The 19,665-nt window shown below is 40.3% G+C and overlaps 1 protein-coding gene and 1 long non-coding RNA gene across 2 annotated transcripts; both read left to right on the top strand.

Annotated features, from left to right (window-relative positions):
• Positions 1-928: 928 nt before the first annotated feature.
• On the top strand, positions 929-5,459 carry LOC583503 (WD repeat-containing protein 25-like). The gene is made up of 6 exons (XM_030999690.1): positions 929-1,060; positions 1,885-2,783; positions 3,278-3,408; positions 4,255-4,425; positions 4,743-4,883; positions 5,210-5,459. Exons 1-6 carry the CDS (start codon positions 996-998, stop codon positions 5,441-5,443), a joined length of 1,641 nt encoding a protein of 546 aa, XP_030855550.1. The 5' UTR covers positions 929-995; the 3' UTR covers positions 5,444-5,459.
• Positions 5,460-6,346: 887 nt separating this feature from the next.
• On the top strand, positions 6,347-17,778 carry LOC115929552. Its single transcript, XR_004066536.1, has 2 exons — positions 6,347-8,761; positions 17,586-17,778. It is a non-coding gene; the product is annotated as an uncharacterized LOC115929552 (long non-coding RNA).
• Positions 17,779-19,665: the final 1,887 nt, after the last annotated feature.

Genomic DNA, 19,665 nt, shown 5'->3' with positions numbered 1-19,665 from the left:
TAGATGGCGCTCTTCAATCTCAAAGATTATTTGCGCCAGTCAATTTCGTGTATAGCTTTGGCGTGGGCTTCGGAAATCAAGCCCACGAGCGACTTTCCTTGGTGAAATGAAATTAATAGTGATATGGTTTTATAAAAAAAAAAAAAGCTGCAATATCAAAATTGCATAAAATGCACATAAAAGGCGAGATGGGAGTTAGTTGCAATTGTTCATGGAAAAACCGCAAATACTTCATTTTATATATTATTATTACAGGATCGACATAAGTTAAGGGGATCCCTGATAGCTTTAAAAGCTATCTAAAACGATTAGTATCGTATATGTAACCCAATAATTCACGAGTAAAAATTGGGTTAGACATCAATAATTGTTTCAGATTGGGGTTGTTCAATTTAATCCTTTCTTTTAAGAGACGTCTATCTTTGTCGTATTTTGTACAATAGAAAATAAAATGTTTAATTGTTTCATCTTCTTGACAAACTTCACAAAGACCAGTATCGTGTTGGTTAATTTGAAAAAGGTAATAATTTAAACTACATTTACCTACTCTTAGTTGTTGTATCAAGCATTCTTCTCTGCGAGATAGGCCTTGTCTATGTATGGGCTTTGAAACGTCGCTATGCAAAGCATATAAAAATCTACCGTGTTCTGCATTGTCCCATTCTGCTTGCCATAATTTGTTATAATACTGTGTGTGTGTGTGTATTTGGGTTTTTACAGACGTGTATCAATCAGATATGATTATTTACGTCTGGGGACCGACTTTTAACGTCACCATCCGAAAGACGTGACTCAGTTTCGAACCTGCGTTCTCGGCTGAATCAGTTTGTAACTTCCACTGATAGCTGGATTACAGGCGCACGCCACAACGCCTAGTTTGCGATAAAATGCAACGCTTGAGGGCGTTGTGTGAAACGATCGCTCTGGAAAAAGTACGTTTTTACGGATGGGCGTCTATTTCCTTCTGGAGAAAATGATCATCACAGACTCTGGAAATGGACAGAATCCAATCCTATGCAAGCTCAGATAGCGAAAGTGGTGATGAAGCATTTCATGAAAGGTATTTTCCCTCAAAAATTGCTTTCCTGTAATGCGATCATAAGCATTAAAGTATTATTGAGATCAAAGCTATAATGAGCCCATGTCCGACTCGTAAGGTTTCACGTTGGACATTTTGTTACTTCTAAACCGCGCGTATATGGTATCGCCTATCGGAGCGTGGAATGGAATGGGTAGGCGTGTGTTGGGGGGGGGGGGGGGGTGTAGAAACATGAACTATAGAAGCTTTTGCCTTGAACAGTGAAAGATAGTAGATTTTGAAATATGTTTTTATACAGATGAAACAAGAGTTATCTTTGAAGTTGTGATGCTTATAATTAATATAAATTATAATGATCGATCAATGTGTGATTGAGATGATTGTTAGTGTTTAATATTCTTGTCAGAAATTTTGATATGAAGTTTGCAATGAAGACGACATGCAGCATGGCACACTAGTTCACAGCTCTGCACAAAAATAAGATACTCTACCCAGAGGATTGTACGGTATTATCGTAGACTGCACTTGAGTGTATACGTGCAGATGAAATAGCATTTTTTTTAAAAAACATGATATAGCCTACTGACTACTTTAATTGCACTGGAAGCAGAAGATGATGATGACAATGATCATGATGATGCAGATGGCTAGATCAGTCTCAGTTTGTTTAGCATAGTCAATCATCTTGACTTAAGAAGTGTGTCAGGTCAAATAAAACTCCTGGCAAGAAAGCCACCTGTGAAGGGGGTAATTTTTAGTAAGATTATTGTGTATTAATTAAGTTTGTTTACGCACTGGTAGGGATGAAAGTATATCTTTGTACAATATTTTTCTTTCTATCCCAGACCCCGGAACAGGAACAGGCATCCCAGAGTGAAAATTGCACTTCAAGAATCTGTCAGCAACGAACAGTCTAGGTTTCATTCAGTCAATGAAACGAGAGGATATAGTACTTTCCTGCATGTCCACAAACCAGAAAGTGATAAACTATCCAATAGAAGCATTTATGGGATAACGAGGAAAGAGAAATCATCTGTTTCTCGTCAACATCATCTTTTACCCAATCATCGGACTGATGGCTGGCAAGGTCAAGAGGTCAGAGACTTCTGGCAACAACCCCCTCCTCTGAATCACCAGTATGACGGCAGAGTCCAAAATGAGATAATTTTTGACAAGCGAAACCAAAGACCACAAGGATATCAACAAAGTCCAGAAAGTATGCAACATCAGGTGCCTGTGAATCAGCAGGATCCACAGCTCAATCAACAATGTCAGAGACAGGAACAAAATATGAAAAGACAAGGTCAGGGATCTGGACTGATGCCCTATGTCCCCAAAAGGTTAAGAAAGTCCAATGACGGTAGCTCAGATGACCATCAAGGACATGGCCATTGGACAAAAAAGGAAAACCCTGACTTTTATACAGCTGACCCTGTCATTGAATCCAACATTGAACAACCCAAGACCGGTTCAAAACCACCCAAACGCCTCTTTTGCAACTTTGTTCTCCATGAGGGACCTGTTACCCATGTTGAATGGAACATTCCACAGTTCAGTCATCTCTTGCTGTCTAGCTCTATGGATAAGACTGTAAGGGTATGGGACTATTCTACTCAGAGGAAGTGTGTGCAGACCCTGAGAAGTCATGAGGGGGCAGTGAAAGATGCACAGTGGAATGCAGATGGTCAGCTCATTCTTAGTTGTGGGTTTGACAAGACGGCTCGACTCTCTGATGCTCGGAGTGGTTAGTCTTTCTATCGTTTTTGTAATCTTTCAAAGAGTATCAGAAATTGTTTGTTTTTTCCCCTACTTTTTCTTTAGAGAGTCATGTGAACTTTCCTTAAAATTACAGCAAATATATATTGTGTATATATTTTTTTATTAGTGTTGATTTGATATTTGTGGCACATTTGATAAATATGATATCCCCTTTTAATCTTTTACAGCCTTCTATCATTTTCCTGATCGTATTACGTAATATCTTACTATTCTTATTATGTCCAAGTCATAGCTGTTTATAATTAAACCCTTAATACATTTTGTAGAATAATGTTAGTGAAATATTAATTCTACATTGTTGGTATTATGATAGGTACAGAAAAATACAAAGTCTATACACTTTTCCAACAAAAATCCTGTTTGAGATTGTTCTCACATTTTGAAAAGTGATTCCGTCTCATAACAGTTATGTGAATTTCCCTTTCTTTATTGCTTTGTATCTTTATCCTTCAAATATAGGAACAAATTTCCAGGTCTTTGACCATTCATCATATGTGACATGCATCAAATGGCATCCTACCGACCCTCAGATGTTCATTAGTGGATCGTACGGTTCCACTATGTACTGCTGGGATACAAGAACAGGCTCTGTAAGTGAAACCAATGTAAATAGAGTAATATTCTTTTTTTTTTAAATTGGTTTTGTAAGTCATCAAGAAAATGCTTTTGCTGGTAGATTGTATTGTGTAGTAATCAATTAAATATTCTGTCCCTGAGAAGAACTAATGATTTAATAAAGTGATAGGTTGAACGTTCATCGATCCTGATATTACATATATTCATTCCTCCAATATGGTATTTATAATTGTCATTGTTTGTCAAGAATGCAAAAGAATCTCCACAAAGTTCTACTGTCAATATTATGTTTGCAGAGGATTGAAGAGATTATCCTTGAAGTCAAACCTGATGACATATTGAAATAAAGGAAATAATATTCAATGGGAACTTGTCCAAACGATATAAGCCACTGTCAGCTTAAATAAGTAAAGAAATTATTGCTGAAAGGAATGATTTTTATTCCATTTATCCACCGTGACATTAAACTCCAGTTCTGGTAAAAAAAAAAGAAAATTAATTCTCACAGAATCAAACGAAACTTACACTGAATGTTCAAGATTACAAATAAATGACATGTGCCAAACAATTTTGGAAGAAAATGTATACTGGCTGAGTAATGAGCATAGAAAGACAAGGAAATCAAGGTAGTACTAGCCCCTACATCATGTGTGTTGTCCCATATATAGCTTTCTGTGTACAGTGCTTGTTACTTTACCAAGACTCTGCCAAATTTATTATGTTTTTGATGACTCCAGAACCTTGCAGTGCACACCTATACTTACATGCTACATGATCAACAGTTTTTTGATCCATTCCACACCTTTTCTTTCACAATGCAATCGCATTACCAGAATTCACCTTTATCTTTAATCTTTTAGGTTGCTCATCAATATGCAGGCAAACTTGGTCAGATCCTCGCAGTGGAGTTCATCAACAATGGTACTGAGTTTGTAGCTACATGTGACACTGTCAGTCGAGACTCTACTGATAGAACCATCATGGTGTGGGATTCAAAGACTGCTGCTCTACTCTCAAATCAACTCTACCATGTAAGTTTGATATTCCATTGAATCTAAGAACTGAAGTGTTTTGTATCCATGTATTGACTGTATTGAATCCCTCTTTCGATTTACATAGTAAAGCAAAAGTAAAATCTTCCATAGTAATGAAATTTATAGCCAACATATGTTCAGAAGCAAAATTGTCACTGGCACAGTTTTCCCTTTCCATATGTTTCAGGGTCTACCTGCTTTATTGGTAATATGTTCTCAATCCAATGTCTCTTGTAATATTTGATATGATAGATATGATTGATTTAGATTTAAAGCTCATGCTTTGGTGATGATTTCTCTTCCTCTTACTTCAGGAGAAGTACACCTGCTGCAGCTTGAGGTCTCATCCTACAGACAGTGTCTTCATGGCTCAGTCCAATGCCAACTATATTGCTCTTTTCTCAACGAAGAGGCCCTACCGACTCAACAAATACAGGCGCTTTGAAGGTCACCAGGTGGGTGTTTTCTATTGTCTCGTAGGCCAGTCTTCTTGAAAGTGAGCTAACTCAGGCCAAGTCTAAACCCTATTTTAGGCTTGTTCACATATGCTGCTTTAAAACGCTTACAGTAGAAAATGTGAATGAGCCATTAAGTGGATTGAGTCAGTATGAATGGGTGCCAAATGCCAACCTCTTTAGCTTGTGCAAATTACCATTTGTTAACAATTGCAAGCTGTCCATGTAAATGAAAAACAGTGGAGTTAAAATTAGAAAGAAGAATTTGTCTACCTTGATGATGCATGTTTCATAGTATAGCAACCCATCTCTCTTCTGCACTGCAGGTTGAAGGGTACAGAATTGGTTGTGACTTCTCTCCTGATGGCAGTCTGGTGGCCAGTGGTAGCTCTGATGGCAAGGTTCACATCTATAGCTACGGAAGCACCAAGCTGATCAAGACCCTTGGAGGGGGCCTGGGGCAGCAGGATGGGGCGTGTACTGATGTGGCCTGGCACCCAGTCCTGCCTGGTGTCCTAGCCAGCTGCAGCTGGGATGGCAAAGTCAATGTCTGGACCTGAAAGGTATTATTTTTTCCCTTTCAAAGTTTATATCTAACGTTAATTTCCCCTTCAACATGTCCGTAATTATTAAACAAACTTTGGAATCTATTTACAGGCCTATAGTAATTACAAGCTCTTGTATTCCTTTTCCTTTAAAAAAAGTACAATAAGAAATATTACTTTTTTTGTTTTTCAAAGAGAAAGAGCTTCAGTAAAAAGTTTTGTTCATGCATAAAGGTGCAAAATATTTTGTTCAAAGTATATGCTACATAGTGCTTTCTTCACCTAAAATGTTAAACTCCACTATAAATTTAGCATTTTAAGTCGCTTGAATTGCTTTCTTATCCCTTACAGCGCTGACATTGCTGCTTTCATGATGCAAGTTCCAGTTCTCAGCACGTTCTCCTTGCAACGCTGGGCAGATGAAGATGATGACCTGCAGCATCTCCTTTGCATAGGCCATCACAGAAAACAAAAGGGTGCCCATCTCATAGGAAAGGATCATCACTTGAGCCTGGAGGAGCATCTCACATGGCGACTCACCACGATATGGTGTTCACAGGTGTAGATTCCCAAGGCCATCAGGGTTATTCCTACATGGGGGTGGAGGCTGTTTGAAGACCAATAAATGCGGGTAGAGGAGTTCTAGGCCTTGTGTATTATTAAGAACTAAAAGATGAATTTATATTGTGCGGTTACAGTATGTTACAGCTTGGTTCCTCTGTGAAGATAAGTGTGTGACAGGACGTCCAAAACAACCCAGTCATCATCAGATTGTTTGTGTGTTCAAAAATTTCATCGTGATTTTCTCTCACCTCGCCCTCGTAACACCCCTTCCTTAAAGATATACTTGAGAGTACAATGACAAACTATGTACAACATACGTGCACTAGTTCTAAATGCTAGGTACAATAGCTTTACATCTCCTTTTTATAACACAGTCATAATATTGCACATAACTAAAGATTTTTTCTTTGTCCTATTTTCTTCTTTGGTTGTGATTTGACCTCATCTTTTACATTTGAGGTGTTTTGTTATGCTGTGTCTTCTGTTCCTACTGTAACTTATAACTACATTACAGAATCACAACAACCAATATCGGAGGCTTACAATCTTGAGTTACTTTGGGTTCAGCCATTTAATCTGGATCCATCTTGTGCACTACACTGTGCCTCACCACAGATGGCGCTATTCCATAACATCCTCCTTTGTTTATAAAACAAGAGAATTTTAGATGCATTGACAAGATTAAACATCTTCATTTTAACTGAGTCCATTCCGTATTAACTGAGTCTGTTTGCCACTTTTCATTCAGTCCATTTTCGACTTTCATAAATGAATCCTGCTGCTTCCCAAGATGATACTTGAACAAGTGATCATTATGATGTCTGTCCATACTGGGTGTCAATTAGCAAAGCCATTTACTTTTTCCTCTCATCCAGTTAATCTAGTGGGATTTGTTGTAACTGGAGGTTGCGCTCCGCGATGCCCTCAGTACCTCTGCTGGTGGTTCAAACCTGTAACAGGGCTCCGATGCTGCCATCTTGATTGTCATGATGGAGCTGAGCATTCCATCTAAGTGGAGGGCATTCCTGGTCTCTGTCTTGTTTAGACCGATGGACGAAAAAACCCTCTCAGCATCAGCATTGCTGTGGGGAAGACAGAGCACCAGCTGAGCCACCTTAGCGAGCCTCAAGAACCTCGGCTGCCCCGTTACCTCGTTCTTCAGCGAAGAAAGGTGGACCCAGAGCTTGTCAATTCTAAGAAATTCAGCTTCTGCATCTGTAGAAGTAAACTCCTTTCACTGCTTGAAAGACACCTCATACATCATCTGATAGTCAGTAAACTCTTCTTGCACCTTGTCCTGATCTCGTGGACTATTAAAGGGCAGTAGATGCTGGAACCTAAAATAAAAAAGAAATGAAACGCAAAAAAAAAACCTGAAACAAAAATACACCTCTTTATTATTGCCTATTAGCATTATTATGAGAGATAAAAATGCACATTCTGAAAATGTATTTGTTTTATTTTGCAATGAAATCTCAGATCTGAAGTAACAATATCTCAAGATTCAAATCATAGACTGATTTGATTTAAAATTAAAGACTAAGACAGGCATCTCTGCATTTTTGATATGGCAATATTGACATACCTGTCAATGAAGAAGAGCACATCATCAATTGACGCTTCCATCTTCTGGTGCCAGTCAACGAAGGTAGCATGTTGTAGGACCGGCTCATCAAGGGGGAGACGTGAGAGGGCGTATGAAACTGCCTCACAGAAGAAGCTCCTTACACCACCAAGGAACTTTTTAACCTGCGTTTCACTAATGTCGCCACCTTCCAACAGTCAGTTTAATGTCCCGCGAGTAGTATGAATTTCAATATTTCAAGACAAGAGTTTAAACTCACCTGTACCGGCTGAAGCCTGAAGTACTGTACCATATGGCCGATCTGGTCGTAGAGGGCTAAAGAGGACGGCCCAGGCCCATTATCCGATCGCAAACACTGAGCCACCCGGGCCGGGCCGGGCTGGGGGTCGGGCGCGATGTACAGCGATGACAGGCCATGGCATCGACACTCGCTTGTCATGTCTCGCACAAAAAAAAACCTCGCTTCATAGTAAAGTGACAACGTCACTCGCACACGCAGGATAAGCCAATCGCAATTCACTATCTTGTCTTTGCGCGGCAAACCGAAACCAATTTGCATTGATGGATTAGCTTTGCGCATGTGTGGTTCAAAACATGTTGAAACTTTCGGCAGGGATATTGAATATCCTATATAATAGACATTCTTTTTTTTTAGTTTCTATTTTCGGGGTTCAGCGTGAGAATTCCTATGATCAGCGTGAGAGCGTGAGAATTGGGTGAATTGCGTGAGACTCACGCAGATTGCGTGAGAGTTGGCAGCCCTGTGTTTTGATATGCTGTGTCTTCTGTTCCTACTGTAACTTATAACTACATTACAGAATCACAACAAGCAATATCGGAGGCTTACAATCTTGAGTTACTTTGGGTTTAGCCATTTAATCTGGATCCATTTTGTGCACTACACTGTGCCTCGCCACAGATGGCGCTATTCCATAACATGAGGAACTTGTTTTCTTATCCTTGTTCCATTTTCCACTTTTCTTAGTTTCAGTGTTTCTTTGTTGTTAGGTATGAGGGTCAGTAAGATTCTCGTAGCTCTTAGCATCGGTATTAAGATCTTGGTAGGTTTGTGCCTTTGTGCCTCTGTGTGTCAACACATAGCCATCAGTAATTCTTGCTCCTACATGGAGACTTTCAAGTCTTTGTTCTTCAAGATATATTTGAACATCCATACACATGCTCAGGTTGAATTCTTTGAGAAGATGTATTTCTCTCAGATCGTCAGAAGTCTTAGCCTGGAGAGACTTACTCCATCGGTCAAACAGCTGTTGTTTTAGTACTGCAGACTCTAAATGAGACTGTGAGTCTTCATCACGCTCTTTGTGAAATTGTTGGTACGCTTCTGGTACAACTCATATGGTTTTAGGATGCTAGTCATGACCTGGTCATAATGTGTAACAATCATGCTCAAAGCTCTATGAAAGGTTAGGGAAAAGAAGAAAATCTTCCCTAAATTCTTCCTTTTTCCTTGCATAGCAATCACCAACTCTAATGTTGAGCGTAGCTCTGGTCTAAATATGTAAGCCCTCGTTTAGAAACTGCACACATTTAATGTACACATTTATCACATGTCCACTTACCAGGAACGTCACTTACTCCTTGGAACGTCACTTTCTGTAAGACCAACATATACTATATGTTAAGAAACCTGGCAAACTATGCATTTCAGACCATTGTCAAAATCTGTGAGAGGATTCTTTATGTGTTTAGGCCACAAACTCCACACAGAAAAACATGGGGCAATTTAGACGTTTGCATTGCAATACTTTTCAAAGGTTAAACTGCATCTTTGCCATTCCTCTTTATCCTCTTCGTATGATGCTCTTTTTGTAGATGATGTGATGTTGAACTGCCTCTTCGCTACTCCGCTTCATACTCTTTGTATGGTGCTCTTTGAGAGGTTCTATGTACAGCACCTCATCTGCCACTGACGGTCCATATGAGAAATGGAACTGTTGAACATAGCTTATCATGGCATATGAATGGTCAGTGATGTCTTGATTCTGCAAGGACCCTTGTAGCAACACAGAACATAGATGTCTACGCCAAAAATATTCAGCATTTGCCGCCATTTCTGAAAACAGCACTGAACCAAATAAAAAATTTGCCAAAAACTGTTTCCAAATGAGAATGGATTTTGTATATCCATTGATACTATGGTGTCAATGATGGGGCGAATTCTATTGCCAGTTTCTTTGACCTTTTTTTTTAAGCTGCTCTATTCACTTGACACTGTATGGATGTCTCTTGTGCATTAGCTATTTTCAATAAGCGACTTGCGCTTGCCGCACATCGCTTATGGTATTCAAGTTTTTCATGAGCTCTGAAGTTCCCAGTAGCCTTCTTCCAATTGGTGTAGGGCCCCGTCACTAAATTCTGGAGTCGTTGGCCTCCAATATTGACTGGCCCGAACAAGGCACAATGTTTGCAAAATGCACGATATTGGAATACGCTGCATTGCCAGCCAAGGCCAACGCTGAAGCCACCAATGCTGAAATTCTAGGTTTCGCTTATTGTCCTCTGGAAAAGGGTGGTCTTTTTCTGGCACTCCGCTTCATTCTCTTTGTATGGTGCTCTTTGAGAGGTTCTATGTACGGCACCTCATCACTGACGCCACTGACGGTCCATATGAGAATTGGAACTGTTGAACATGGCTTATCATAGCATATGAATGGTCAGTGATGTCTTGATTCTGCAAGAACCCTTGTAACAACACAGGACATAGATGTCTACGCCAAAAATATTCAGCTTTTGCAGCCATTTCTGAAAACAGCACTGAATCAAATAAAACATTTTCCAAATGAGAACCAAAGGAAGTGTGAACAAAACAAAATCACAAAAATCTGCTCCCTCAGTGCCCTTTTGGGAATGCACCTGAAAATAGTATGTGGATTTTGGCGACAATTTTGTATATCCATTAATATTATGGTGTCAATGATACTATATAGATGTCTCTTTTGCATCAGCTATTTTCAATTAGGTAGTGACTTTTCGAGTACCCATCTATCTAAGCAAACAGCGGCAAATCCAGGGTGGGCTGTTATGCAGTCTAGTTCTGCTTCTTCATAATTGTCCATCTTGGTGACCACCCGCTCGACTTCCTTGCAACATATCGACTCCACCACTTTCGGCATAGGAGCACAGCCTCCACTACACAAACACCTGCCAGATTCGAATCCACAATGAAAAAATCGATATAAATGCCATACTTTTCAAAATAGACGTGTCTCTATTTCAGGTATCCTTTAAGTTCTCAGTGGCCTTCTTCCAATTGGTGTAGGGCCCCGTCACAAAATCCTGGAGTCGTTTGCCTCAGTTTCCCCGTTCTGTAACTGCCTTGGGTCTCTCTTCCATGGATATGGGACCATCCACTGATTTCCTACTTTCTTGAAAGAATTTCTGATGACATCATTTATACCCTTCCCTCTCTAGCTTGCTTATCTTGCGGGGCTCACATTGAAAGCCAGTTGCTTCTACTCCTTTTGCCAACTTTTGTGAAATGTAACTTTGTACACCTTTTAATCGGCCGCTCATTGCTGCTACTCCATCATAACCCTGACCATGAAGATGTTGGAGGTTAGCCCTTTACCCCTACAATCAAGTTATTACAATTAAACACCTTAAGTTCTTACATATCAATTTATGTTAAGATGTCTTTGTCGAAACAGTATTGGCTGGAAATTTGAAGGTCAAGATTCATTATCAGTCTTCTTCTGGTTGCTCAAGGGACGGACAGGTCTTATACTTGTAGAGAACATGTAATATTCCTCCGCTAAGATGTGGATTGCTTATGAGGAAAGAACCAATTACTTTAGAGAGGTATGGAAATGCATTAATCAGTGTAAAGCCAATTGAAATCTGCATTTTAGTGGTAACTATATTATACACACTTGCCAATCAATATTCATCCACACGACTACAAACCTCCATAATTGCTCTATTCAGCTATTTCTTTTCTTCAAAATTTTAACTAACAAAAATGATCTCAAACACATAATTATACATGTATGACACTGAAAATTTATTTTGTAACAAGTTTCTTTACATAACATAAATACATATATCTGTGGACTTCCCCTTAAAGAAACATTGCAGATTCAATATCCATGTACCGGTAAGTGGACTACATGTACATATATAGTATGTGCTCAAATTGAAGATACTTTTTCTCTAGACATAGAGAAACAAGGACAAATTCACTTGTAGCATCAAGTTCATTGGATCAGTGTGTAGTCAATTAGGTGCAAATTGATGTTGACGTGAGAATGTCTTCATTGATCTATAGATCCATTGATGGAGTTCTGGTGCTGACAGTTTATTTAGAACACTAACAGGGAAGTCTGGAAATTTCAAGACGCTCGATCTGCCAGGTTGTTCTTCAAACATTCTCTCTTAATGCAGCTCCTTAGCCAAAGAGGACACGTCTCTCTCTTAATGCAGCTCCTTAGCCAAAGAGGACACGTCTCTCTCTTAATGTAGCTCCTTAGCCAAAGAGGACACGTCTCTCTCTTAATGTAGCTCCTGAGCCAAAGAGGACACATCTCTCTCTTAATGTAGCTCCTTAGCCAAAGAGGACACGTCTCTCTCTTAATGCAGCTCCTTAGCCAAAGAGGACACGTCTTCTTTTCCAGTTGTTTGATGCTTGGAAGAAGCTTCCCTCACTTCCAGTTGTCGGTCTACATTGTCAAGAGCTTCATGTACCACCTGTGCAGACCGGCTAAGTCTGTCCACACTCTTTTGTGTCACGTTGCCATGGAGTCCTCGAGAATGCTCCTTGAATATCTTGTTGTCGTGTTCCAATGATCTGTCAATCTCTGCATTACTGTCTGCTTGGCCTTTTGTGTTCAAGGTTCCAGATAAGTTCATATGCTAATCTGGGCGTTAGAAAGCACTAACTTGTGCTAGAAATCGCAAAATCTGGTAGCTGTATTTTGGTTTGTTTCCAGCTTTACAATGAAGCAACAGCAATCTGTAGAGTCGAATGATACGGCCTCCGTCACCTACTTGCCTGGCATCATTGAAATCAAGAGCGATCATCCCCATTCCAAGTGCACACTTGAGATAGTTCAGAACTCCATCCTGTGCGTCTGAGGCTGCACCATTTGAAGCCCTACCGACAGCAGGAATCCCATGATGAATACTCCTCTCATGACGGAGAAGGCCTTTTCTTGACATGTACTTCTTGTCGCACTTACTACAGTGGAACACCTTGTCCTCTAGCTTTATGTCATGACTTGCGGGGAGCATGTATGAGTCAACAAACTTGGCCATGACAGCTTCTGCATATTGCTTGTGATCCCCATGTTCCTCAAGATTGAATGTGTGCTTGGTCGGTTCATCAGGCTAACAATATGCTCATCAGTTTGCGTACCCCTTCTTCTATTGTGAACTTTTGTGAAAGTGAACTCTGTACAACTTTTAATCGGCCGCTTATTGCTGCTGCCCCGTTGTAGCCCTGACCATGAAGATATTGGAAGTCGACCCCATACCCCTTCAGACTTTCAATCAGTACGTTGGCCAGACTCTTTCCTGTCAGGTCATATATCGGAACAAATTCCAAAAATTCTTCATGAATGCACATCTTTTCGTCGAAGTATCTAGCACTTGGAGAGAAAAATTCCACGTTCGACACATCGGTGGTTTCGTCTGCCAATATGGAAAAGCACTTTGCAGCATTTAATCGCTTTACAATTTTATGTCTGACATAGATGTTGCAGCAGTTGACTATCTCGTTTTGGATCCTTGGACTTAGGTACGAAGAATTTCTACTGCAACTTTCAAGGTTGGGTTTCCGGGGAAGGTGCAAGTGTAATACAGTCATCAATGTCCACCGGGATGGTGTCCTTAATTGTAGAGATCATAGATGGGGTAGGAGTCAAGGAAGGAAGTGAGCGGGCTCTGTGAAATCCAGGAAGGATAGGGCGAGTGAGGCGATGAGTGATGAAATCCGGGGTAGTGAGGCGTCTTTGATACGGGCTAAAGGCTGATTTGATTTGGTTAAAGGAGGTTCGGAGAGGGGAACGGCTTCGATCTCTAGGCTTACTGTCGCCATGTCTCTCCTCTCTGACAATGGAGTTCTGGTGCTGACAGTTTATTTAGAACACTAACAGGGAAGTCTGGAAATTTCAAGTGGCTCCTGCCAGGTTGTTCTTCAAACATTCTCTCTTGATGCAGCTCCTTAGCCAAAGAGGACACATCTACCTTTCAAGTTTTTTGATGCTTGGAAGAAGCTTCCCTCACTTCCAGTTGTCGGTCTACATTGTCAAAAGCTTCATGCACCACCTGTGCAGACCGGCTAATTCTGTCCACACTCTCTTGTTTCACGTTGCCATGGAGTCCTCGAGAATGCTCTGTGAATATCTTGTTGCGGTGTTCCAATGATCTGTCAAGCTCTGCATTACTGTCTGCTTGGCCTTTTGTGTTCAAGGTGCGGTTCCATGTAAGTTCATATGCTAATCTGGGCGTTAGAAAGCACTTAACTTTTGCTAGAAATCGCAAGATCTGGTAGCTGTATTTTGGTTTGTTTCCAGCTTTACAATGAAGCAACGGCAATCTTTTACCTTTTACATCATTTGTCTTATCCCCTTCCTTCTCAGGTACCCCCGCAGCACGATATTGTCCCTCCTGGAATACTGCTCGATCTCATTAATCGCTTTCTTTTTGTATCGCATTGTACTTCGGCAAAGGCCAAGTCATGTTTTAATTCATGTCCCCTATGCTAACAAATATTATGGATGGTTAGGGTGGATGAAAATTTGAAAACTTGATGTTACGTGTACATCGGATGCAAACGTGAATGAGGCTAAAACTATAATCATATGATACACTGAAATACAATAGGTTCGCAAAGCTCTGACAAGCTTTGAGAGCATAATAGGCTGGAAATTTGAAGGTCAAGATTCATTATTAGTCTTCTTCTGGTTGATCAAGGGACGGACAGGTCATATACTTGTAGAGACCATGTAATATTCCTATTCCTATTCCTATGCTCCCCCGTCAGCCTCCGTGGGGCTCTCCACCTTCTCAGCCATGGTATTGTGTGGTCTTCGAGGAGATGTAACTTGGGGGGATTGGTTTCTTTTGGCCAGGTCTCTCTGAAGAACTGTAGATAGTCTTTGATGTCCTTTTCTGAAAAATTCAAAAAAATCTGCTCCCACAATGCCCATTTGGGACTGCACCTGAAAATAGTATGTGGATTTTGGCGACAATTTTGTATACCCATTAAAACTATGGTGTCAATGATGGGGCAAATTTTGTTGACCTTTTTTGAAGCTGCTCTATCCATTTGATACCGTATGGATTTCTCTTTCGCAACGGCTATTTTCAATAGATGACTTGTGCTTGCCGCACATCGCTTTTGGTACTCAAGTTTTTCATGATCTCTCAAGTTCTCAGTAGCCTTCTTCTAATTGGTGTAGGGCCCCGTCACTAAATTCTTGAGTTTTTGGGCTCCAATATTGACTGGTGCAAACAAGACACAATGTTTGCAAAATGCACCATATTTTGATGCGCTTTATGCAAGCCAAGGCTAACAATATGCTGATCAGTTTGCTTATCTTGCTGGGCTCACATTGACAGCCAGTTGCTTCTTCTTCTATTGTCAACTTTTGTGAAAGTGAACTCTATACACCTTTAAATCAGCCGCTCATTGCTGCTGCCCCGTTGTAGCCCTGACCATGAAGATATTGGAAGTCGACCCCATACCCCTTCAGACTTTCAATTAGTACGTTGGCCAGACTCTTTTCTGTCAGGTCATATATCGGAACAAATTGCAAAAATTCTTTATGAACGCACATCTTTTCGTCAAAGTATCTAGCACTCAGGGAAAATGTTTCCACGTTCGACACATCGGTGGTTTTGTCTGCCAATATGGAAAAGCACTTGGCAGCATTTATCCGCTTTACACATCTCATTTTGGATCCTTGGACTTAGGTATGAAGAGTTTTTACTGCAATTTTCCAGCTTCTTCAAATCTTTGTCACCATGCAGCCTGCAACCAATAACGGAGGAGAGCTCTGAAATTCCCTTCATTCGCCAACGGTCTTTCGTCTTTATTTAGCAGGCCAGAATCTCAGCGCCCTCTGAGTTCTAGCCCTTGCCTTCCACATAAAACTATGGTGTCAAGGATATTGCATGTAAATAAATTAGACATATCTCCCTTGTTAGCAACACATGATTTAGCACACCTATACATGTTCCTTATAACATTAAAAATCTTGCCTTTTACTCCCATTTTAAACATTCTAACCCACAATGCTGCACGGTCAACCAAATCAAAGGCTTTCTTATAATCAATGAATGCTCAATAAGGCGTTTTTAAATTGTTAAATAAACATCAATAATAGACTTTAAAACATACACGTACAGAGTGTAGGCTGAATTTATGTAGAACACTCAAGAATGGAATTTTTTTATTAAAATACACATATAATGATAACCACAAAACTTCTGTTTATTTGAGCTCTATTGAATGCTATGATATTCATTTGCAGATAAGTAAGTATTTAAAAGATCGGGTGTATCCATTTTTGTTTCATTGAGACATATAATATCAAACTTTTTAGAGTATATATCCAAAAGTCCAGTGTCAACTTTACTCTTTAAACCGTTAATATTAAGATTGAGCATTGAAAGATTTGACAGAGGGCCGTATACTCCCTAGCTGGAGACTTCAGTAAACAGGCCAGATTGTTTCAATTTATCTTTCTGAAAAGGTCATCCGGCCTTGTTGCGGTGTTCCAATGATCTGTCAAGCTCTGAATTACTGTCTGCTTGGCCTTTTGTGTTCAAGGTGTGGTTTCAGATAAGTTCATATGCTAATCTGGGCGTTAGAAAGCACTAACTTGTGCTAGAAATCGCAAAATCTGGTAGCTGTATTTTGGTTTGTTTCCAGCTTTACAATGAAGCAACAGCAATCTATAGAGTTGAATGATACGGCCTCCGTCACCTACTTGCCTGGCATCATTGAAATCAAGAGCGATCATCCCCATTCCAAGTACACACTTGAGATAGTTCAGAACTCCATCCTGTGCTTCTGAGGCTGCAGGAATCTCATGATGAATACTCCTCTCATGACGGAGAAGACCTTTTGTTGTCATGTACTTCTTGTTGCACTTACTACAGTGGAACACCTTGTCCTCTAGCTTCATGTCATGACTTGCGAGGAGCATGTATGTGTCAAAGAACTTGGCCATGACAGCTTCTGCATATTGCTTGTGATCCCCATGTTCCTCAAGATTGAATGTGTGCTTGGTCGGTTCATCAGTCAAGTCTGCAAGTCCAAAGAACTGCATTGCAGCAGCAAGTACGAGGGCAGTTGTGCATTTCTCAATGAGGTCTGCAGCACCATTGATATTGGTCATCGGATTCCGGTCAGTGGTGACATTTCTTGCCTCCAGAAAGTTCCAAGCAGCATGCAAGTTTACCTTATCACCTTCAGAGGCAGCATCATATAGATCTTTCCAAATCACCTGAAGGAGTAACAAAAAAGAAAAAAATGAATCGGTTTAGAAATTCAAGATGACCTTCTTTTTAGCTGCTCTATCCACTTGATACCGTATGAATGTCTCTTTTGCATCAGCTATTTTCAATAGGTGACTTGCGCTTGCCACACATCGCTTATGGTACTCAAGTTTTTCATGAGCTCTGAAGTTCCCAGTAGCCTTCTTCCAATTGATGTAGGGCCCCCTCACTAAATTCTGGAGTCGTTGGCCTCAGTTTCCTTGTTATGTAACAAATTCATCTCATTGTACCAGTAAGAACTTGAGCCAAATTACATATTGCTTTATTTGACAGACGCTAAAAAGATGATTGTCATGGGCTTTGACACTTTCTTATCATAGCCTTACCCTCCTTTTTTATACACAGTCATAATATCGCCAGGAACTAAACATTTTTTCTGTGTCCTATTTTTTTGCTATTTACTTGGTTGTGATTTGACCTCATGTTTTACATTTGAGGAACTAGTTTTCTGATCCTTGTTCCATTTTCCACTTTTCTTAGTTTCAGTGTTTCTTCGTTGTTAGGTATGAGGGTCCGTAAGATTCTCGTAGCTCTTAGCATCGGTATTAAGATCTTGGTAGGTTTGTGCCTCTGTGTGTCAACACATTCTTCTTAAACGCACATCTTTTCGTTGAAGTATCTAGCACTCAGGGAAAATTGTTCCACGTTCGACACATCGGTTGTTTCGTCTGCCAATATGGAAAAGCACTTTGCAGCATTTTTCCACTTTATAATTTTGTGTCTGACGTACCGTAGGTGTTGCAGCAGTTGACTATCTCGTTTTGGATCCTTGGTCTTAGGTATGAAGAGTTTCTACTGCAATTTTCCAGGTGCTTCTTCAAATCTTTGTCACCATGCAGCCTGCAACCGATAATGGAGGAGAGCTCTAAAATTCCGTTCATTCGCCAACGGTTCTTCATCTATATTTAGCAGGCCAGAATCTCAGTGCCCTCTGAGTTTTAGCCCTTGCCTTTCACATAAAACTGTGGTGTCAAGGATGGGGCAAATTTTTTTTGCGATTGTATTTGACCTTTTTTTAAGCTGCTCTTTCCACTTGATACCGTATGGATGTCTCTTTTGCATCAGCTATTTCAATAGACTTGCGCTTGCGGCAAATCGCTTTTGGCACTCAAGTGCTTCATGAGCTCAGAAGCTCTCGGTAGCCTTCTTCCAATTGGTATAGGGCCCCAACTAGAAATCCTGGAGTCGTTGGCCTCCAATATTGACTGGTGCAAACAAGACACAATGTTTGCAAAATGCACCATATTTTGACGCGCTTTATGCAAGCCAAGGCTAACAATATGCTCATCAATTTGCTTCTCTTGCCGGTCTCACATTGACAGCTGCTTGCTTCTTCTCCAATTTCACTTTTGCGAAAGGTAACTTTGCACACCTTTAAATCGGCCGCTCATTGCTGCTGCTCCGTCATAACCCTGACCACGAAGATATTGGATGTCGACCCCATACCCCTTCAGACTCTCAATCAGTACGTTGGCTCAATGCCAGACAAATCATGGCGAAGTTTGAAGACTAATCCTTCCCTTATGAACAAGGCCACCCCACCACCATTCTTACCAGAACGACAAACATGAAGGAAAGAATAACCAGGGACTTGGAATGCCTTTAAATCAGAGGAAGGCTTAGACCAGGTTTCTGATATACCAATTATCAAGAAATTATTTTTAAGACAGGACAAGAGCAATACCAGATCCTCAAAAATCTTGTTCAGGCTTCTTGCATTTACATGCAAATATCAAAATGTCCTCCTGTATTACTCTGGAAATCAGCACAATCAAATTACAATCATTTACTAAAACATTAATATTTTCTTGCAGATCGTCATCCATTATGACCAGTATGAGTAGTAATAAACACAAAAGACATCAACACAATACACAAAAAATGTAAGTTAATACCGCCAGTATAGACAAATCAGTCAAGGACTCATCAGTCACACACACAACTTCAAGCACAGCATACACACACACAATCCCATCAACACTCCAGCGCACATTGATAGCAATAAGTGTAAAAGATTCTACAAAAAAGAAAAATTTATACATGTTGGAAAAACAGAAAAAATATCCTATTCTAACTAAAAAGAGAAGTGCAGTTAAAAAGCACAAACGCTTGTGGAACACACCCAAGTTCATGGGCAAACACCAGAGCAACATAAAAAAATAAGATAGCCTCATGGTTGAGCAATATGAAGTAACGTCACCACTATTAGACTACTGTATGAAAAGAATGAAGAGCCTCAACTAACCCTAGCACCTGAGACAAATACAGTTTGAGATAATACAGTCTATAGCTTGCTTAGATCCAGCTGGGTTGTTATGACTTTCTTCTCTCCTTCAACCAGAGCGATAATCCTTCCGTCTGTGGACCACGCTGTTGAGGTTTTTTCTTGGGCTTGGGCATCATGGAGGAGCTTGAAATTCTTGGCCGTCAGGTCTTCATTGATCGTGACTCCCGATCCCTTTAGCTGACAACGATTTCTGATGAATTTCTCTCGAGCATGATATGAGCAAAATTTAACAAGAATTGCTCGTGGCTTTGCAGCACCTCCTTCAGGTTTCCTTCCCAC

The sequence above is a fragment of the Strongylocentrotus purpuratus genome, unplaced genomic scaffold (assembly GCF_000002235.5).
Source record: "Strongylocentrotus purpuratus isolate Spur 01 unplaced genomic scaffold, Spur_5.0 spur5_scaffold_5, whole genome shotgun sequence".
Lineage (NCBI taxonomy): Eukaryota > Metazoa > Echinodermata > Echinoidea > Camarodonta > Strongylocentrotidae > Strongylocentrotus > Strongylocentrotus purpuratus.
This window is presented reverse-complemented; position numbering and strand designations above follow the sequence as displayed.